The sequence below is a fragment of the Quercus suber genome, unplaced genomic scaffold (assembly GCF_002906115.3).
Source record: "Quercus suber isolate HL8 unplaced genomic scaffold, Cork oak 2.0 scaffold_352, whole genome shotgun sequence".
Classification (NCBI taxonomy): Eukaryota; Viridiplantae; Streptophyta; class Magnoliopsida; order Fagales; family Fagaceae; genus Quercus; species Quercus suber.
The window spans coordinates 542641-564800 of NW_027069804.1; the positions used below are offsets into that span (position 1 = coordinate 542641).

The 22160-nt window shown below is 38.2% G+C and overlaps 2 protein-coding genes across 2 annotated transcripts; one reads left to right on the forward strand and one right to left on the reverse strand.

The window, feature by feature from the left end:
- Positions 1 to 247: 247 nt before the first annotated feature.
- On the reverse strand, positions 248 to 13056 carry LOC112033178 (plant UBX domain-containing protein 2). The gene is made up of 3 exons (XM_024065958.2): positions 11735 to 13056; positions 1791 to 2069; positions 248 to 900 (listed from the first exon to the last, which is right to left on the reverse strand). Exons 1-3 carry the CDS (start codon positions 12677 to 12679, stop codon positions 646 to 648), a joined length of 1479 nt encoding a protein of 492 aa, XP_023921726.2. The 5' UTR covers positions 12680 to 13056; the 3' UTR covers positions 248 to 645.
- A 1534-nt stretch (positions 13057 to 14590) lies between these two features.
- LOC112033182 (uncharacterized) lies at positions 14591 to 21883 on the forward strand. The gene is made up of 3 exons (XM_024065962.2): positions 14591 to 14737; positions 20585 to 20750; positions 21523 to 21883. Exons 1-3 carry the CDS (start codon positions 14677 to 14679, stop codon positions 21761 to 21763), a joined length of 468 nt encoding a protein of 155 aa, XP_023921730.1. The 5' UTR covers positions 14591 to 14676; the 3' UTR covers positions 21764 to 21883.
- Positions 21884 to 22160: the final 277 nt, after the last annotated feature.

Consider the following 22160-nt stretch of genomic DNA (forward strand, 5'->3'; position numbering starts at 1 on the left):
TTCTTAGATTANTCCACACACATATATTATATATATATATATATATATATTTATATTAGGTTAAAGTAAAAATTTTATATTGTATCAAAAAAGAAAATTATAGCCAAGGCGAAGGCTGTTGTAGTTACAACTCACTACAAAATCATCCTCATTTCAACGGGCTTGCAGAGTGCAACATCTTTAACAACCCACACATGGCAGGTCTGTAAGAATTAGATAGCATAAAATTTATACTAATTGAAAGAAGTAAAAATAAAAACCTGTTCTTAATAAGTCCAAAAAAATTTAAACTGACCTTCAATACACTTTACTGTACAAATGAATTTTATTGTACAATCCTCATATGATCAAGAAATGCTTTCAAGAGCTCTGGCTAAGGACATTTCAAGAACAGAAAGAAGCACTTCATGAAAGGTAGGATCCTTTTAACCTTGTATAAAGAGAGAGAATTCAATTTGGCTGAAAAGTACAACATGAAAGAGATACTGAAAAAGGTAGATCCATTTATGCTTGTAGAGAGAGAGTACAATTTGGCTGAAAAGTACAACATGATTCAGGGATACTGAGGATACTAACATCTTTAAACCTGAGGAGCTGACTTTAATTTTTATATGGACCCAGTGAAAATACCAAATGTATTGAAGCTTATTTTGGAACTGCTGAATCATTCACAAGTGGTTCACAAATTTCAAGCAGGTCATTGCATAGGCCGGTGAAAACTACTGAATCTGTTTCAATAGGTCTGAACTTGATAAGAGCTGAGGGCACCAAGTCCTCATCCTCTAGTGTTATGGCAGTCTCTCCTGCAGCTGGAATATTAGGGATCACCCTTCGTTTCACGACTACAGGATGTAATAGCTCAAACTCCAAGCTGGGTTCTTTCAGTGCTGAGCTAACAAACTGATTTATCCAAAAAAAGAGAAAAGAAAGGAAAGAGCTGAGTTGACAACCTCAAGATAAACTGAAGTTCATATCATTCATTCAGAGAATCAGAGACACCATTGTTGAATATTTATCCTCATTTTTTTCTGAAAAGACAGGAAACTATTCACAAATATAAGATCCTCAGTGGTAAACAAAGTCCAAATCAATCAGCAAACCTAATGTAGACCACAAAGCTCAAAAATACACATCTATGCAGACAGACACACATTCATAAACATATTTCTTTCCAAGCAGAAATATAAATTATATTGATAATCTAAAACAAGTAAAAAATTTTAACTTTAAGGACGAATTAGACAATATAACCATACATTGTGCCCTAGAATCTTCAAACTGTTTGTGAATAAGTAATTTCTGTTCATATTTAAGCCAAATAGACTTTAGGTGTGGCTGAATTGGACAAATATGAACTGAATATTGGTACAGTGCTGCACATACATCCTATGCACAACATTATCATGAGGTGCCACATCACCCTTGGGGCCAAAGTCCAACCCCAAAAAAATAAGGCGGGACATTGCCAGAAGGACATCCATATTTCCACCCAGCATCCAGCATGCTGAGGGTTGTCATTTGTCAGTTTTATCAGAAAAATACTCCAAAAAGAAAATTTACATGCCAAACAAGTGGCAGCTGGAGTATGTCACATGTACTACAAATTACAAAACCATGTTTCTCATTTAGAACTCATCTGAATAGGTTTAGCAATTAATTCCAGTTACCAAATGAGGGACTGCTCCTACAGGAAGTACAATTTGGTACAAAGTCACTGTCTACAATGCAATTACAGAACCAAAAAGAAATGGAAAAATTACAACATCAAACAAGTAGCAGAAAGGACTAACCTCATAGAGAGAGCTGGTTCGCTCCCAAGGGTTGAAGATACCTTGGAGCACCACTCCGTCAGGAAACTGAATCCGGATAACAGTTTTTCTGTACCGCCTCCTAGCAGCTTTTGCCTGCTTGTCCTTGAATGACTTTGGGATCAAGAGCTGAGATTCTGCCATCTTTTTCTTCCTCATATCAGCTTCTCTTTTGATCTCTTCCAATGAGAGGTTATAGAAAGAATCCGGTAGCTCAATTTTTGCTGCTACACTTTCCGGGACAGAAAAGAATACCCGGACCTAAAAACCAGCAGAAGTTAATTGGTAAAAATGGATGGGACACACATATTAAAAAATTATAAATACAAGTATGTTAGAAAGCACAAAAAAATGAATGAATGAACACTTCCATTAAATATCAGTATAACATTAATGGGGAACTAGTCTAAACAAAAACAATACGAAGAAGTATTAGTACAAAACAAAGATAGTACTCTGTTAATAACATTCAATAACTATGCACAGTTTTTTTTTTTTTAAACAGGTTTATCAGCTATAATAATTAACAGATACAAATTCAATAACATGGTGGTCTTCTTTAAGCAAATTGTGTGTGTGTGTGTGTGTGTAGGTCTTGATAAGAATAAAATAGTAAATCTAACAACTTTTGATGAAAGACTCCTTTGAACTGTTATATAACCACAGATTGGGCTAAAGTTTACTTTACCTTCAAGGGGCCACTTATTTTGGTGAAAGTAATTTCAATTTTATAGACGATAATATGAAAAGATGTATGATATAGCAGTTTTGTGCTAATAATCTTTGGACCAAATGGCAACTCCTCCTCCCATAAGTAAGAGACGGAGTATAAGGTTATGAGTTGATCTCATACGGAACTGTGATTCAAAATAACTCCACCTTCATGTGGCAAACACAATATCAGTGGATAGCATGGAAAATATCCATATTATAGTATGTTTTGAAAGCAAAATCATAAGTTTTAACAAATAGAAACAACCACTGAGAATATAATTTACAAAAGTTAGGGATCTAGTTTTTTTTTTTTTTTTTTTTTTTTGGTATATTAACTTTGACCGCAACAATAGGTATTTATTTTTATTTCTTATTTATCGGTACACAGTGGGTCTTGAACCAATGACAAGAGAAAGAATTTGGGGCTCAATATCAAATAATAAAATACAAAGCTTATAACCAGTAAAGTTTCTACTACAGTATTAAATGAATTTATGCTATCCCTTTATTTCATCAGTAATAATTTGATCGTGTTCCCATAGTTATTTTACAAATTATGTTGGAATTAGTCTAGCCTATAAAATTTTAGGGACTCAATTAGTTTTTTTTTTTTTTTTTTTGGGTAAGTAATAAATTTATTGAAGATAAGAGCACCAAGTACATTAAGAAATGTACTCAGTTACAACAATCAAGCATAAAAGCTACAAAGATCAACAAAATTGAGTAAGTTTGAAAATGAGAAAAGTCCTGTAGCTGTCACCCAATCAAACAGTCCTAAGAAGCCGTTGTTTCAGATCTAAAATTGTTTGCCACATCCCTCCAAGCGTCACAAAGTCCTCACCCTCCAAATACACCACATCAAACAATGCAGAATAGCCTTCCAAACCTCACTGCTATGATGTCACCCAAAATGATCTTGCTAACAATCTAGTAAATAAAAAACTCCACTAGGCATCACCCATCGAACTCCAAAGAGGGCAAAAACCATGTCCCACAACTCTCTAACAAACGAATAGAGTAGAAGCAATTGATCAATCCTCTCCTCATCCCTTTTACACAAGCAGCATCCACTCACCAAAGTGATGTTTCATTTCCTCAAATTATCCACTGTCAAGATTCTCCCCAACAATGCAGTCCAAGTGAAGAAATCAACTTGTGGTGGAATCTTAGTTTTCCAAATACTTTTTCAAGGAAACATGCCCATTTCATTAGGTGCTAAGGCTTTAAAATACGATCTCAACTTGAATCCTTTCCTAGAAGACACTTTGACACTTTTAAGCATAGCTTGTCCCCTCCATTGCCTCACACCGAAGCTGGGTAGAGTAGATCCAAAAAAGATGAAATGGAATCTAATGCTCAAACCTGTATTGGTCTATAAAATACTATCCCTAATTTTTTTTTTTTTTTTTTGATAGGTAAACAGAAAACTTTTATTAAAGGGAGAAAAAATTAAAAGAGAAGAACAAAGATGTTCATGATGATGAACAACAACACAACACAACAGCAACAAAACAGCAACATAGCACAACACCACACAGTACAGCACAACACTACATAACACACCACTACACAACAGCAAGAGAGAAGTCAAGAAACTAAGCTAAGAGATGGCATAAACTCAGAGAGAGAAGAACACTCAATGAAACCCCAGCAACAAGACCACTCCATTAGACTGCGTTGGCATAAAATATTTAACTCCTCCAACATTTTCTCTTTATCCTCAAAAGATTGACGATTTCGCTCCAACCACACAATCCACATTAAGCACCCTGGAACCAAGTTTCAAATTTTCGATTTATGCTTCCCAGGCCATTGATGCCAACTAGATAACAAACCCGCCACCGAACCCGGCATAACCCAATGAACACCAAAAGCCTGAATCATGAAAGTCCATAGGAAATGAGTAACAAGACAACGAAGAAGAAGGTGGTCTACTGACTCCCCATCACAGCAACACATACAACACCAATTAGCCAAAGGGCGACCTTTAAGCATTAGGTTATCCAGAGTGAGGATCCGACCATGTGCAGCAGTCCACATAAAGAACGCCACACGCTTAGGAATCCTTGGTTTCCAAACACCCTTCCAAGGAAATAAAGAATTCAAGGCACCCCGAATCTCATGGTAGTAAGACCGGGTGTCGAACTTTCCATCCCCTTTTAGCCGCCAGTGAAGAAAATCTCTCCTATCACCCCGAGGGATACAAGGATGGATAAGCTGAAATAGAGAATAAGAAGCCGCCAACTCCCAATTTTCAAACGCTCTATAAAACCTTAAATTCCACACTCTAACAATACCCCCTTCAGGAGTCCACAAAACCTCAGAGATGCCAGCATCTTTGATCGCTAAACAAGCAAAAAGCTCAGGATAGCGATCTTTTAAAGAATTCTCACCAATCCACCTATCATGCCAAAATCGGATACGAGTACCATCTCCCACCTCAAAGGACAGATGTTTAGAAAAGCTCTCCCACCCATCATTAATGCTTCTCCAAAGACCACACCCATGAGCCCTCCTACAGACTTTAGTCCACCACCCCCCTTGAGCCTCACCATATTTAATGGAGATAACTCTCCGCCAGAGATGGGTAGTTTCATGACCAAATCTCCACAGCCACTTCCCTAAGAGAGCTTGATTAAAAGACACCACACTTCTTATCCCCAAACGCCTCTCTCAACGGAAGAACACACCTTATCCCAAGCCACCAACGGAAACTTGAAACTCCCCTCAAAAGACCCCCACAAAAAATTTCTCTGAATACTTTCCAATCTAGCCGCCACAACTTTAGGAATAGTAAAAAGAGATAAAAAGTACGTGGGGAGACTAGAGAGCGTGCTCTTTAATAGCATGAGTCTACCACCTTTAGATAAATAGAGCCGCTTCCACCCAGATAGCTTCTTCTCCATTTTCTCCAAAATAGGATTCCATATTGCAGCTGTCTTAAAAGAAGTTCCCAACGGCATCCCCAAATATTTCATAGGCAACCTGCCCACTCTACATTGAAGAATATTAGCCAGAGCATCTATATTCACCTCCCCAACGGGAATAATCTCACTTTTCCTGATATTGACCTTCAACCACTTAAAAGACTGAAAACAAGACATCACCAACCTAATGGACAGCAACTGCTCCCTGGAGGCATCACAAAATAAGATAGTGTCATTAGCAAATAATAGATAGGAGATACGCACACCAACAGCGTTCACACCTCCCACATGGAATCCCCGAATTAGGTTACACTCTTCTGTCTTCTTCAAGTGAGCATATGTGGAGAGATTAATCAGAGCTACATGCCAAAAAAGAATACGAGAACCATCCCCCACCACTAAAGACAAGTGCTTAGAAAAGCTCTCCCACCCTTCACTAATGCTTACACCAGAAAATATGTTTGATAAAGCAGTAGCTTTGGATGAGTTGAGATATTTATGTATTTGAATATGCTTTGCTTTGAATGCCGATGCTGTGATTATCAGACCATAAAATTCAAGGCATACTTTCCAACCACGTTCTTTTCTTTGGACTGGTTAAGCAAATCATGGTCGGCAATGAAATATTTGATTATTGGATATCTCTTTTGATTCAATATGGGTGGCTCTGTTTTTTTCTTCGTGGAATCAAAATCTTTTGAGTTTTCAGCCGAGGAAGGTGGTATGTTTTACCAGCTGTGTATTTACGAGAGAGGCAGAGATTCTCTAAGATCAATATTTAGGGGAAGAAGAAGTGCAAAGAGACTGTTGTTCTATGTGGAAGAACTGATCTCTGGGCAGTCTAGTGGGCAGTTTGCAAAAACTTGCGGCAAGGGGAATAAATGCTTTATTCTTCAGTTGGGTTCCAACTCTCACGGAGCTTTCTTATTAATCTCAGAACTCACTCATGGTCATCGTAAGGGTTCTATAGTGGTGCCTGAAGGGAAGATGGGGAGTGGCTGGAGAGGTTTTGGATTACACCTAAGAAAGGCGTTAGCCCCGGAGTCTCTAGCTCCCAAACAACCTATCACAGGTATTCCATTTACTGATGCCTCAAAATCCTTTGCGTCGGTGGTGGCTGGGAAACGGAATTACAACGGTGGTGGAGGCGCAATAGGGAAGAATATAAATGTATTGATTCAAGATACAAATCCTGAGCTACCTAGGGTGAAGAGTCTGTCAGTCTCCAACCGTAATAACCATGAGGAAAATATCCTAGGACAAAGGGAGTATCCTGGGGTGAAGATTTTGTTAGAATCCAACCGTGTTAACCGGGTTACCTCCAAGGATAGTACTCTGTGAAAGAGAGATCAAATTGAGGTGAAGATTTTGTCAACAATTGATGGGATTGAAGATAAAGGTAATAAAGCTGAGTTGACCTTGGACCTGATATTGCGGTTGGAGTGTGGGTTAGATGGGAATTGGGCTTTAGTGTGGTCTAAAGTGAAGGAAGCGGGCCCAAAAGTGGTGCAACCTAAAAAGCCCACTATTCAGAATTCTCATAAGGTTATTACCTCAGGCCCACTCAATTACGTCAAGCCCAAACCTGTCTGGAGGCCACGCCAAAGTCAATCTTTGGCAAATCCAGTCCACAGGCAGCGGAGTAATACTGATCTTGTAGCCGTGGGTGTGCATGGCTCTCGGGTTCTGCCTCCAGGACATGTGGGTGCGAGCTCAAGTGACAATGGGTTGACAACGATGAGAGTATCGGATACTCCAATGATCAGAAAAGAGTCTGCAACAAGGTCTTGTTCTGTTTTAGACAATTCCGACTCCGGCAAGGTTGCCTTTTCTGGGTTCTCGGGCTCTGGTGCTGAGGAAACTCCGGGATTACGCAGGAGGGACGCTGGGTTCACCGGGGATTTGGTGTCTACCTCGGAAGTGGCTGGTATTCAGCCTCCGATTATGAAAGAGGGGTCGCTGATCTTGTGGCGACAACCATGGGAGGATCTCAATAGATTTTCCCCTCTCTCAAGTTTGGGTTTTGGTTTGGAAGCTGAGGGTAGGGAAGGGGAAGCTCATGAAGAAGAACAGAGTAGTGGTTTAGTGGATTGTGATAGGGGATATTCAGCCAGATGTTGGGCTGCACATTCTCCCATGGGAAGCCAGTGGTATGGATGACAGTGGTTGTGACTCTGATGAGAAGGATAATTGGGTGTTGGATTGTGAACCTTTGTCTCGATTGGAACCGTTGGCTCAGGACTCTCTTGAGGGAACACAAGCGACGAAGCCTGGGCCACCTTCGAATTGGGTGTCACAGTTGATGAAAAAAATTTGTTAGATAGTGGGTTTTCCTATAGTGAAACATGAAGCACAATGTTTGGCTCTGTTTCGCATCCTAGAACAGGAATGTCTTAAGGTGAATGATGCCAAGGTGTCTAAGCGTTCTGCAAACTCAGGGACGAGAGGTCTCAGGGAGCTTAAGGGGCTTATCTCTTATGTTAATTATGATGGAGCTTCTGCTAGGAAAAGGAAGGGGGGGTGCTGAATGTCTGAAATGACTCTACGACTACTATCTTGGAATGTAAGGGGGCTTAACAATCCTCGGAAGAGAGTGGTTTGTAAGAATCTGCTAAAAGAGTGGAAGTGTGATATTGTATACTTTCAAGAAGCTAAAGATTCTTCTCGTGATGTTGCTTTTGTGCGAAGTTTATGGGGTATTCCTTTTATTGATTGGGCTGCTTTGGATGATGTGCAGTCTTCGAGAGGGGTCCTGCTGATTTGGGATAAAAGGGTTTTTGAGAAGTTGGATATTAGGGTTGGACAGTTTTCTGTCAGTGTATTATTGAGAGGAGTAGTGGATGACTTTGTTTAGGCTTGTACAGGTGTGTATGGCCCTAATGTTAATGGTCAGCGGTCTATTTTTTGGGATGAGTTATCCCAGGTACATGCCAAGTGGCTTGTGGCTTGGTGTCTTGTAGGTGATTTCAATATTATCAGGCACCCTAGTGAAAGGATTGGCTGTGAGTCTTTTAGCCCTGCTATGTACGCATTCTCGGATTTTATTGAGAATAACTCTTTAGTTGATTTACCTTTAGAAGGGGCCTCCTTCACTTGGTTTAAAGACTCTGGTGTCCCCTCTATGTCAAGAATTGATAGGGCTTTGATTTCTCTTGATTGGGAGGAGCACTACGTCAATGTATCCCAACGGATGCTTCCCCGTGTTCTATCTGACCATTGTCCTCTTTTGTTGGAAGCTGGTGTTGTTCGGCGTGGTCGTAGTGCCTTTAAATTTGAAAATATGTGGTTAAAAGTAGAGGGTTTTGTTGATAGAGTAAAGCATTGGTGGGATGGGTGCGGTTTCACAGGCTCTCCAAGCTTCATTTTGGCTCAAAAGTTGAAGGCTTTGAAAGCAAATTTAAAAAAATGGAACAGGGAGGAGTTTGGTAATTTGGCTTTCAGAAAGAAGAACTTGCTGACTGAGCTGATGGGATTAGATGCGAAAGAGGAGCTGGTGGGTCTTTCAAATGAGGATCAGATCCGTCGCCTTCAAATCAAAGGTGACATAGATCAGTTGGCTTCTCTTGAGGAGATTTCCTAGAGGCAAAAGTCTCGGGCATTGTATGTGAAGGAGGGTGACACTACTCGGTTCTTTCACAGATTAGCAAACTCTCATAGAAATGCTAATCAAATTAAAAGGATTGAGGTGGACGGTGTTCTATATGAAGATGAGCCTGATGTTTGCTCTCAGTTAGTTCAATTCTATCAAGGTCTGTTTAAGGAATCTGAGGTGGGGCGTCCCACTATGGATGGGTTAGGTTTTGCTTGTATCGAAGAGGGTGAGCGGTTATCATTAGAGAAGGAGTTCACAAAGGAGGAAGTCACCTTGGTATTAAAGGAGATGGAGGGGGATAAAGCCCCTGGTCCTGATGGTTTCACTAAAGCTTTTTTCCACACTTGTTGGGGTGTGGTGGAAAAGGATGTTATGGATTTCTTCGCTTATTTTCACCGCCACTCGGGGTTTGAAAGGTCTATGAATGCTTCTTTTATCACGTTAATTCCTAAGAAGTGTAATGCCGTCAACATCAAGGATTTACGTCCCATCAATTTGGTGAGTAGCGTGTACAAACTGCTATCTAAGGTGTTGGCTAATAGGTTGAGGGCGGCTTTGGACAAGCTAATATCTGAGACTCAAAATGCGTTTGTTGGCGGAAGGCAGATTCTAGATTCAGTGCTTATTGCAAATGAATGCCTAGATAGCAGGTTGAAGAGCAGAAGTCCAGGGGTGGTATGCAAGCTTGATATTGAAAAAGCTTATGATCACGTGAATAGGAGCTGGTGGGTCTTTCAAATGAGGATCAGATCCGTCGCCTTCAAATCAAAGGTGACATAGATCAGTTGGCTTCTCTTGAGGAGATTTCCTAGAGGCAAAAGTCTCGGGCATTGTATGTGAAGGAGGGTGATAACACTACTCGGTTCTTTCACAGATTAGCAAACTCTCATAGAAATGCTAATCAAATTAAAAGGATTGAGGTGGACGGTGTTCTATATGAAGATGAGCCTGATGTTTGCTCTCAGTTAGTTCAATTCTATCAAGGTCTGTTTAAGGAATCTGAGGTGGGGAGTCCCACTATGGATGGGTTAGGTTTTGCTTGTATTGAAGAGGGTGAGCGGTTATCATTAGAGAAGGAGTTCACAAAGGAGGAAGTCACCTTGGTATTAAAGGAGATGGAGGGGGATAAAGTCCCTAGTCCTGATGGTTTCACTAAAGCTTTTTTCCACACTTGTTGGGGTGTGGTGGAAAAGGATGTTATGGATTTCTTCGCTTATTTTCACCGCCACTCGGGGTTTGAAAGGTCTATGAATGCTTCTTTTATCACGTTAATTCCTAAGAAGTGTAATGCCGTCAACATCAAGGATTTTCGTCCCATCAATTTGGTGAGTAGCGTTTACAAACTGCTATCTAAGGTGTTGGCTAATAGGTTGAGGGCGGTTTTGGACAAGCTAATATCTGAGACTCAAAATGCGTTTGTTGGCGGAAGGCAGATTCTAGATTCAGTGCTTATTGCAAATGAATGCCTAGATAGCAGGTTGAAGAGCAGAAGTCCAGGGGTGGTATGCAAGCTTGATATTGAAAAAGCTTATGATCACGTGAATTGGGAAGCCTTGTTTTATTTGTTGGACCGGATGGGGTTTAGGATGAAATGGAAGGGGTAGATTAAGGTTTGTGTTACATCTGTCCGTTTTTCTGTCCTGGTTAATGGATCCCCTGAAGGATTTTTGGATGCTCACAGGGATTGAGACAAGGGGATCCACTATCCCCGCTATTGTTTCTCTTGATAATGGAGGTTCTAATGAATAGAGTTGTTACAACATTGCATGTGATATGCTACTAAAGCTTCCTTATCACATATAGGGAGTCGATTAACTTTCAATCTTTCATTAGGAACCAAAATAAAATTAGGTTGCATAGTGAGGCTTCAGATTGAATAAAATGGAGGAAAAGAATACAAGTGGTTAGCCCTAAATAATCTGCTAAGGATCCATCGGCGACCCCAAAATTTTGGTACTAAGGCTTTGTGGTTGTTGTTGTTGAACCAAACCTTGATACGATCATAAACTTTTTAGTTAATATATATTAAGCTTGTATCATGGGTTCCAGATGTTGCCTAAATGGCTGGAAATTGGAGGATAAAAAGATTGCATTGTGCCCTGAGATAATTCAAGCTCAGAACAGACTACTTTGGCCGAAACGAAATCAAAGACTGTTCATTTTTTGCCTGTCAAGTGGGCTCAGTACACTGGTCCCTCTCATATCTGTAGCTCGCTTACTGAGGCAGTTGCAGAGAACGCCTCTAAGCCAACTGCAGATTCTGCAATATACACAGACTGTAAATCTACTCGCACACCAATGTCAACATGTCCTGAAATGGGTACCAGATTCAAATTCAAATTTACTTTACTTCCATGGTGCATTCGAAATGAAGCTTACTTCCTCCAATTAGGCAGATCAAGGGTCTCCTAAGCTAAAAGTGGTATACTTGCCTCTGTTCTTCTAACCCTCTTCATGTTTCAGGGCCATAGACTGTAAATTATTTCAAACTTTAAAAATTGTATTCCCATACTTCTATTCTAATTAATCCATTCCCAAATCCTACAACCCTATCAGACTATAAACATATAAACCTGACAGAATATTACAATATGCTTGAAGTAAATGGTCATAAAATGTGAATATGCACATAATTCCACAAAAATATCATGCAAGCAATTAGAATAACCAAATAAGTTATGCTAACAACACACCTGCCTGTCGACCTTCTTTGGTTCAATCTGTTTTTCCACATTAGCTGAAGCTGCAGACTGCAAATCTTCTTTCTTTTGTGGTTCCTCAACCTTTTGTGGTCCCAATAACCCCGTTGCGCTATTAATTAAGCTAATCTGTTCCTCTGTAGGAACCTCCATGACCACCCACATCTCTCCATCCTCTTCTTTCAATCCGAAACCTACAAACTCCAACAACTCAACCCCTCCTGCAACCTCACCAATGGCCTCCCTTATCTTCGGATTACTCATCCGAATCCTCCTAAACTTGGCATTCTCCGGTTCCCTCACAATATTCCTCAACAGCTTAAGAACAACCTCGACCGACCCCTCCGAGGGCTTCCCGGACACAAAAGCACCAACGCGACACTCCAATTCACTCCTAGACTCCGCCCCATTATCGGCTAAATCCGAACCACCACCACCGCCACCACCGCCATTAGCTTCAACCGAGTTATTGACACAAGTGTCCACATGTGCAGACACCTCTTCTTCAGACCTATAAGACTGCCCACAAATCGGACATTCGTACACGTTTAGTGAATACCCATTTTGTGATCTCTTCCCAAAAGTGATCATCGAGTCGAATGGATCGAACCCATTTGCCGGTTTGCGATTTGGGGTCGAATCATTCGTCAAATCCGACCTATCTTTGTGATCAGAAATGGGTGGTTTCTGAGGCAAAGGCTTGGGTTTGGAATCTGAAGTCGCGGAATTGGGTTCTTTCCGAGGCTGTGGAGATGGGTTTTGAATTTGGGAAGAAGGGCGAGAGAGAATTGGATTAGTGGGTCCTGAAGAAGAAGAAGAAGAAGAAGATCCCAAGACTCTACCTTGGCCCTTGAATTTACCGGAAGATGAAGATGAAGAAGAGAAGGGATTGTTGACTTTTTTCATGAACCCTTTGACCTTGTCTTTCATGTCGCCCATACTTTGTACTTGTAAAAAAAAAAAAGGCACAAACAAAGAGAATCAAAGGCTAAAGGAGCTTTCTTTTCTTTCTTTCTTTTTTCTGTGATCAAAATCTGAGATTTGGGAAAATAGGGTTTTCTGATTTAAAGAAATTTGGATTTTTTTTTTTTTTTTTTAATTCTTGGGGGGATTGAAGATGAAAAAAAACCTCAGAAGCTCAGAAGAAGGAAAAGGAAAGCTGGTGTGTGTTGTGTTGTGTTGTGTTTGTGCGTGTGTGTATGTTTGTTTGTAGTGGCGAACGGAAATACTTTAGGAGAGAGAAAATCTTAAGACCGGCTGTTATTGGCGTTTGGAAATTGGAATTTCTTGTCTGTGGAAATTGGAATATGTTGTACACGCAATTGATAATTGGGCGACCTAATGAGGTTGTGCCACATTGGCATATACAAATGTTGAGCCCATCTATGGCTGGGGACGGACGTGGATCCATTTGGAATTGGAATATGCCGGTGGAACAAGAATTGTTTTTGTTTTTTTTTCTTTTTTTTTGGCACACCATTAACGCATTTAAAATGAAGAAATTTAGGAAAGTTTTTGATAATATTTTTATAAAAACAAATCACTTGGTACATTGGTTAACTTTTGTTTATAGGAGTGTTTATTTTACAAACATTGTTTCACACAAAATACACTCAAATCACTTTTGACCGTGTCTATGTGTGCAATAGTTTGTGCACTTATTTCTTTTTAGAAAATGACACATTTAATCGTTGTTAAAGTCTATTTGAGATTCGTTCATTTTATTGAGACTGTAAATTTTTTGCTGAAAACACTATAAATAAATGTAAAAATTAACTGAAATAGTACCGTAAGACTCATAAATAATACTAAAAAGTACAGTGGGGTCCATAAATAATAACAAAAATAAGCTAAATAGTAAAATAAACTGGCAACTTTCATCAATGCCAAATGTATACTCAATGTCATGACATCGCCCAAAAATCATTTGAGTATTTTAAGCTTAAAGTTAACCATTTTAGAATTTGTTTAAGAACAACTTATTTAGTTGAAATTGAAAATTTTTTACTAAAAGTATTGTAAATAAAGCTAAAAGGTAGCTAAATAGTACAGTGGGACTTATGAATAGTACTAAAAAATACAATAGGACCCATGAATAGTAGCAAAAATAAGCTAAATAGTAAAAAAGTTGGCTTTTTAAGCTAATGCCATACACAACCTTAGGTTCCGTTTATGATTCATTTATTTTGCTGAAATTAAAAATTTTTTACTGAAATTATTGTAGATAAAAGTAAAAATTAGCTGAAATAGTATAGTGAGACATATGAATAGTACTAAACAGTACAATAGAACTCATAAATAGTATAACAAATAAGCTAAATAGTAAAATAAGTTAGCAAAAATAATATTTACCAAAAAGACACCTAGTGTGATACTTTTGCCCAGAATTCATTTTAATCTTTTAAATTGGCCATGAGTGTGTTTTTGTGCAATAGTGTGCACTAGTTATTACCTTTTGTTAATTTAATTTTTTACCTATAAAAAAAAGTTATTACCCTTTTTCTTTTCTCTTTTTTTAGAAAATGACTCACTTAATGTTGTAACTTCACGTAAAAATTATTTTATTCTTTTAAGTTTGAAGTTGGTCATTTTAGCATGATAGTTTTACCCAAAATTCATTTTAGTATTTAAATTGGCCGTGATTTTTGGGCAAAGTTATCAAATTAAGTAAGTTTTGGACAAAATTAATAGACTAAAATGACCCAAATTTCAAATTTAAAGGAATAAAATGATTTTTTTTTAAAGGAAAGTTAGTGTATTTTTGCCAAAACTCACTAACTTCGTCCAAAAATAATTTTCGCCCAGTAATTTGAAGGCCGGGTTGAACCTACTCAGTATCTAGGCCTAGCCGGTTTTACTGGAAAGAAAAAAGCCCATTCTATTAAACAAAAAACTAGTGCTTGCGACTCGTCCATGTCTATGAGAGAGAGAGAAATATGGAAGTAGATGGCAGCAAAGGAAACATGGCGGAGTCACCGACCAACTATCAGCAAATAGGTATTCATCTTCATCCTTGTTATTCTAACACACACACACACACACACACATATATATGAAATTTGGTTGACTAAGTTGAATGGCTATTATATGAGACTGACTTGAGCGTTTGCTTTCTTCGGGCTTTTGAAATCGAGGGGATGCATAATGCATGCATGTATCTGTGATTCCAACTTTAGTTTATTTTCTTTTCCCTAAACTATACAGAACCCACATTTGGTTTTGTGTTCTCCTTTTGTTTTCCATGTTATTTTCTTAAAACTTGTGATTATTGGAATCTTAAGAGTTATTTGCTGGGTATTTTGCTCTTAGTATATAGCATTTAATGGAATGAACATAATATAGATTTCAAATTCTATATGGGATTTATTTACTTGATATGGTGGACCTGGAAATCAATAAATTTATGTCAATTTCTATGTACATAGAAAGATGATGAGAAGTAATATATGCATGTTTACTAATTTGTACTCTTTCTCTCTCCTCTTCTCTTTGTACATTTGTATTATACTAGATGATAAAGTTGCTAACACTATCTAGGAATAGATTTATTTCTCTTTCGAAAAAATGATCTGTTCTTGACATTAATATCAATGGAGGAACTTAATTGGGTCAGCCTCTTGCAATTTGGGATTTTTTGGGGGCAAGTAATTATGTTTCAGTGTAGGAAAGTTTTATCTGTATGATTCTTCTCTATAGAAAATTAAGACGGTTATATTATTGGGTATTCTTTGATATCTTGCTTTCAACCCTTCCAACTACATGTTGAGGAACACAAACATAGATTTACATGATCTGTCTTTTGGAGAGACCTACAACAGATTGATTTCCTACAATGGACATAACGTAACATTTTGGCTTTTTTATAACTCAGTAAAAACTTTTGTTGAGATCAACAAGGTGATTACAAACACATGCTAGTATGCTACCAAATCCAACCTCGAAAATAGGTCAAAACAATTACAACAGACCAACTCTAACTCCCTCCACATGGACCAAAGGAACTAACTCTGATAGTACTAACACATTCTACCAAACCAACCTCAGGACACAAACCAGAGCAATTACACCCTCTAACTCCCTCAACATAGACCCAAACAACTAAGCCATCATCAGTTTTTGAACAAGAGGAATCCTCCATTTACAATAGAGGGCCCTATTGATTGATAATTAAGTTCCTGAAGTCCCATTTATATTGTATCATAGCACTAACTTCCCACTTTACAGCTTGTATAATTTGCTCTTCAGTTTGAATCTGACTCGAGTGAATCATTGCATTCCATTGCAACCATATATGAAATATCAAAGCCCCCCAGCTCAGTTTGCAAAACAAAACTTTGACACTTCTGGTTTGAGGTTTTGCAATCCCCAGTCAACCACTTCATCCCAGTAGTATTTAGGTTTGTTGACAAGACAATAGGCCATGATTTTTAATCAGAGTCTACTAGTGAAAGAACACTAGATGGCTTCTGTTCTCCGGAACTGTACTATTAAAAAGTCGGTCCAAGTGATGCAGTGAATTTAAGCACTTGCATGCACCCAATATACCAGCTTTTGTATTCTTTTGAACAATAATTGAAACATTCATGAAGCCTGGCGAAGAAAGAGTTAGTTAAAGATTAGTCAAGTCTTGTCAAGAATTTCCAAGATGTGGTTACAAAGCAGTTTAGCCTAAGCCACATGACTTTGCATCAATAAAATAGAAAAGTCTAGGCATTTCTAAGACTGAAATTTGTGAGCCATTCAATTTAGAATTGAGTTTTCCAAATGGGATCTTGAAGATTTATATTACGTAAGGTCTGTTTGGGATCCGTTTATTTTGTTAAAACTGAAAACTTTTTGTTGAAAATACTGTAGATAAATGTAAAAGTTAGCTGAAATAGTACAGTGAGATCTATGAATAGTACCAAAAAGTGTAGTGGGACTCATGAATAGTAGTAAAAATAAGCTGAATAGTAAAATAAGTTGACAAAAATAATCTTTGCCAAATGGACACTTAGTTTCCCCTCTTAACAGCTTCCCCATTTCTGTCATTGTTTTCATATTGCCTCCTAAACACATTACTTCAGTATCAGAGCAAAGGTTCGTAATTTAGAACACCAAGAACCAATATTTCTGCCTTGCCCCAGCCCCTGGACACCTTGCAAACCAAACACAAATCCAAAACCATTGCTTGAGTGAAACAAGAGTTTGTGATAGTTTTGCAAAGATGGTTCCTGTAGATAAGGTAAAGAAGTAAAAGCATAGAAGGGTTCAAGTGCATCCTATGACTAACATGGTGAATCTGATTGCCTAAGACCAAGAGCCCTGGCAAGAGCAACAACAAACACGAGAGACTGAGATGGAGATGTTGAGGAGCTAGATTGCATCCTTAACTAAGTTCATTGAAAGGTATCAAGTATCAACTACTTGTCAAGAGTGAAGATGCTATGAACAACTTCAAAAATTCCTTTGGTTGTGTTTCAAGAGGTAGACATGTACCTGCAAGAGATGAATACATGCTAGCAGGAGAAGGCTATGTTCCTATGAGAGAAGGTTATATGCCTGCAAGGGGAGAACCAAAGTGGGAGTCAAGCATTAAGGTGGAGTTACCTAAGTTTCCTTGGAAGCCTAAAGTTCCAAGAAAGGTAGTGTTTTTTTCCTTTGAACAACAGCTTTGGGGAAACTTCTCGCTATAGATAACCTCAGGAGGTGGAGATTTGTTGTTCTAATTAGGTGTTGCATGTGCAAGAGGGATGGGGAAACTATTGATTATGTAGTTCTGCATAGCAGGGTGGCTAGAGAGCTTTGGAACATGGTTTCTTCATTGTTTGGGGTGCATTGGGTAATGCCAAAAGGTGTTGTGGAGCTCTTGATAAGTTTGATAGGAAAGTTCATCAGGTGTCCTAATGTTGTGATTTGGAGCATGATCCCCCATTACCTCATATGGGGTCTGCTGGGTGAGGAATGCTTGGACTTTTGAGGGTAGCAAGAAATCTATTCATGAATTGAAGCTTTTGTACTTCAAGTTTTGTTGGAGTGGATAAATGCTTCTATTTGGTTTTCCTTTACTGGTTTGCCTACTTTTCTTAATCAGCATGCTACTTTTAGCATTTAATTTGGAGTTTCCTTTTGTGTACTTGGGTGGCACCCTTTTAGTCTTTGTTAATGTAACTTTGTTTATTTAAAATAAAATAAATAAATAAAAATAAAAAATAAAAAATATTGAGAGGCTCTTTGAATTTTAGAAGCCAAGAAGGTTAAGTTGGTGACTGTGAAGCTCAGAGGAAGAGCAAGTGCTTGGTGGGAGAAGTTGCAGATTCATAGATCAAGATGAGGTGAAACTCATAAAAGAATGATTCAATATTAGGGGAAATTGAAGCAGAAGTTGAGGGAATAGTTCTTGGTTGTGTGAATGGTTATACAGAAGGATTCTACCAAGTGGTGGCTTGGATAGACCTCAATGAAACTAACGTCAACCTTCCAAGATTGCACACCTAATGCTGCTAGCATGGCTCCTTAAAGTAATAACACCAAAGCACCTATGAAGACAACCTGTATTAGCATTACAATTATATGAATGTGGTGAGTCAAGCCACAGGGCATCTGAATGCAAGACAGAAATGATGACCCGTGGCAAACTTTGACGATTGAAAGCTGTGAGGACCCATGTGATGATGAACTCCTGTATGACTAGTTTGAAGGAGAAGTTGTTGGTGATACTAAGGAGGAAAGGGCCTCGCATTGGTTATAAAAAATACTTTTGATGTAGGACAATCAAGAGAAAATAAAAGAACAAGAAAATTAAAAGTTAAACCCTAAGAATTAACACCTAGGGGTCGCTTGGAATCAAAACCAAGCAAAAAACCTTAGGCATCATCACCTAAGGTGTTAGGAATCATCACCCAACAATTGGAAATCTCCAATCTGAATTTCATCAATCAATAGTCTATTTTCAAAACACAAATAAACCAGGCTCTTATATAGAACTAGAGCTTCTAGGAAATAAATTGATAAAAGATAACAACTAATGAAAACTGATCCTAACTGAAATCAAATACTGAACCTATCCGAATAAAAGTCTACAATCATCCTATTTCCTATGAGATAAACACAAAAATATGAAAATATAAATTCTAAAATAAATTTGGTTTTGCTCCTACATCATACTCCCTTGGTTACCGCGAGTTTTAAAGTGTTGAAGGATGAAAACTCTGGCAAATAACACTTGTTGTAGTCTTTGGGAGCATTGAAAACTAGGAAGCACGGACACTTCATTTAAGGTGCCATACCCATGTAGTATCCATGTCATACCGATGTTGTACCGATCATCTTATGTTATAATTTTTCAGAAATTGTCCTTGTCACCATGTCGGACCCGTGTCCATATTCGTACCAATACCCATGTCCGTGCTTCCTAGATTGAAAATAGCTAAACCTTGTATCCACCTCATGAAATTCTTCTAGAATCACAAACCCAATTTGTGGAATTGGAGTATCAACCCTTTTGACTTCATCAAACTGTAATCTTCATGCACCATGGATGATTCTTCAAGTATAGAGGTTTCTACTTCTTTGTCAACATCAGGGTCTGGTGGTACTTGATTTCCCTTCATTTGAGTAGCCAAGTCTCGAACAAGCTTCATTTGTGTAGCCAAATCTTCAACAGTTCTCATTAGATTTGCGAAGTCTTGGCATATGGCAGATACTTCATGAGTAAGGTGAGCATTGTAGCACTGCCTCATACTTGTTCTTTAATCTTGTAAAATGCCATGAGAAGGTTGTTGTAGATCCTTGTGAAAATATTGTGGGAAATATTCAATACAAAGACCTTTCCAAGTAATTTGAGACCATTGGTATCTAAAGTGAAGGCTCTCATAATGATTCCAATACTCTAAAGCACTGCCAGCAACTCTTGTTTTGGCAAACTTAACCTTTTCTTTCGCATTTGATAAACCCACTTTTATAAAGAATTGATCCACTTCAAATACCCAAAGTTGGAAAATACACGAGTCTTGATCTTTATAACAATAAAAAATAGGTGGCTGGTGCTACTAGTCTACTACCATGGTTCTCTAAAAGCAATAAGCTTCAGTAAAGAATTTAAAAGAACCTGGATTGTTTAATTTGCTGCTGAAAGTCCAACCTGTGCTTCATAGGTTGTGGTCTGGGCTTTCATTTTTTTTTTTTTTTTTTAATTTTAAATTTAAAAGATTTGGGCGTTTTTTGGTGATGGTGGCAGGATGGTTTTGACTGCTGTACGACTTGATTCTCAGGCAGATGGGTTACTGTGGTTTGATGGGAAACACGACAAAGAATTTTTTTTTTTTTTCTTTTTGGCTGATGGTGGCAGGGTGGCTGAGCAAAGTAATTTGGGTTTTGACAGATGGTTCTGTGATGGGTGGAAAAGGAAAATAAGGGATTTTTTTATTTGGTTGAAATTGGATCCGTTTTGCTCTGATTCCAAAATTAATGCATAACAATCAAGAGAAAATAAAAGAACAATAAAAATAAAAGATAAACCCTAAGAATCAGCACCAAGCAAAAAACTTAGGCATTAGCACCTAAGGTGTTAGAACTTGGAAATGGAACTTCCAAAAGCTGTACATTCAATAGTTTATTGTTTAGATTTCACACACGCGGCACGCGCACACATAATTGTTGGCATGGTGTTTGAAGATTTAGTTAAATTGTCAGGATAGCAGAGTGGGCTTGGGGCTTACAATCTATACCGCTATACGAGCTTCATCTACCCCTCTCATTCTCCTTATAAAAAAATAGGGTTAAATTGTCAGAATAGCATATTAACAATAAGTCAAATTGGATGAAAATAACAACCTATTCAATTTAATTTTTTGTTTATTGCAGTTTCTGATGATGATGAAATAGACTACTCTGTAAAACCAGAGTTCTATGATCCTAAACTTGATGATAAAGATGAATTGTGGGTTCAAAAGAGAAGAAAGGGTCACACCTCTGATGCAGTACTTAGTTGCCCGGCTTGTTTTACAACTCTCTGTCTGGAGTGCCAAAGGTATATGCATTGGTCTGTATATTGGTAAATTTTGTGTTATTGATTTTTTCTGTCTTTTTTTTTTTTTAATTGTCTTTTGCGGGGGTGAGTAGCAATTTTCTGTATCCATGGTTAAAGGTCCATTGTACAGGCCGTTTCCTTGTTTTGTTAAAACAATGTTGGTTAGTGATGGTGGTGAGTTGATATTGTGATGGAGGTGGAAATGATGGCAACAATAATATTGATGGCACTGTGGCTGTGTGGCAGTGATAGTGGACCCAGTGGAAGTAAAGTAATGATGGCAAATTGGCAACTGTGTTGATAATCTTTTGGTGTTTGTAAATTTTGGTTTTGGCACCTGCAGTTTGACGGTGTCATGGTGATAGGGTGGGGTTGGTTGTTGTTGAGGTTGTTTCGTGTGACCTCAAGGAACTTTTTGAAAACCAAATTATGTTGTCAAAGATATTTAAAAAAAAAAATGTCATACTTAGCACACAAAACTCTCACTTTTTGGGGTCTAGAAGAGGTAATTGGTAGGCATCAAAAGCATCTGTGCCATATAAGCATTCCTCTGAAATCTCAATTGGTAATAGTATCAATAATTTGTTTGTTCATAGAGAGATGGTGTATCAAATGCATCTCTTGACATTTAAGCATTCCTCTTAATTGGAATTTGTAGCTATAATGTATTCATGGAGTTGTAGACTTTGTTGATTTCAATAATATTATTGCCTAAAATTTGAGACTACGTCAAAATATATATATATTGTTAGAGCTTGATTGGGTTTTGTAGGCACGAAAAATATGTCACCCAGTACAGGGCAATTTTTGTTATAAACTGCAAGATTGATAGTGATCAAGTCTTGAAGCAAAATGGTCCAAAACCGATAAAAGGCAAGAGCAGGAGGGAAGCAAGTTCTGTTGGTGGTGAAACATTGAAGAAAGTAAGCTGCTCAGCTTGCTCAACAGAGGTTGGAGTCGTTGATGAAGATGAAGTTTATCACTTCTTCAATGCCCTTCCAAGTGAGTCTTGACTTGACATGCCTAGTTTCATTAGGTTTGGCATTAAATGGGTTGTGTACGTACAATTTTGTCCTGGCTGTACTGAATTTTATTGTTAAAAAAGGTTTATTGCATTGTCAGAGTTACACGAATGCGTTTTGGTCTTGTATTGCAAAAGCACCTTTTAATGCCTACTTGTGTGTATAGTTTTTTTGATGGAAAAGAAGACTTTATTGAACTGAGAAACAAAAAACAATCAAAGGCTATAGCTTCCTTCCTAATTACAGAAGCAAAACAAGGAGGACAGCTACCCCAATCAAAAGAACCAAAAAAATTACAAGCTAGAGACCACTTAGCTAGGGAGTGAGCTGCCATATTAGCTAGCCTAGGAACCCAAAAGATAGACACATTAGAAAAAGTTACAAGAAG

What these genes read in the sequence shown, in the direction of transcription:
- LOC112033182 (XM_024065962.2), top strand. Translation starts at nt 14,677, where the DNA reads ATGGAAGTAGATGGCAGCAAAGGAAACATGGCGGAGTCACCGACCAAC. An exon ending in GACCAACTATCAGCAAATAG is followed by an intron (nt 14,738 to 20,584) that starts GTATTCATCTTC and finishes TGTTTATTGCAG; the next exon opens with TTTCTGATGATGATGAAATA. An exon ending in CTCTGTCTGGAGTGCCAAAG is followed by an intron (nt 20,751 to 21,522) that starts GTATATGCATTG and finishes TGGGTTTTGTAG; the next exon opens with GCACGAAAAATATGTCACCC.
- LOC112033178 (XM_024065958.2), bottom strand. Translation starts at nt 12,679, where the DNA reads ATGGGCGACATGAAAGACAAGGTCAAAGGGTTCATGAAAAAAGTCAAC. An exon ending in CAAAGAAGGTCGACAGGCAG is followed by an intron (nt 2,070 to 11,734) that starts GTGTGTTGTTAG and finishes GCTGGTTTTTAG; the next exon opens with GTCCGGGTATTCTTTTCTGT. An exon ending in GAACCAGCTCTCTCTATGAG is followed by an intron (nt 901 to 1,790) that starts GTTAGTCCTTTC and finishes TGGATAAATCAG; the next exon opens with TTTGTTAGCTCAGCACTGAA.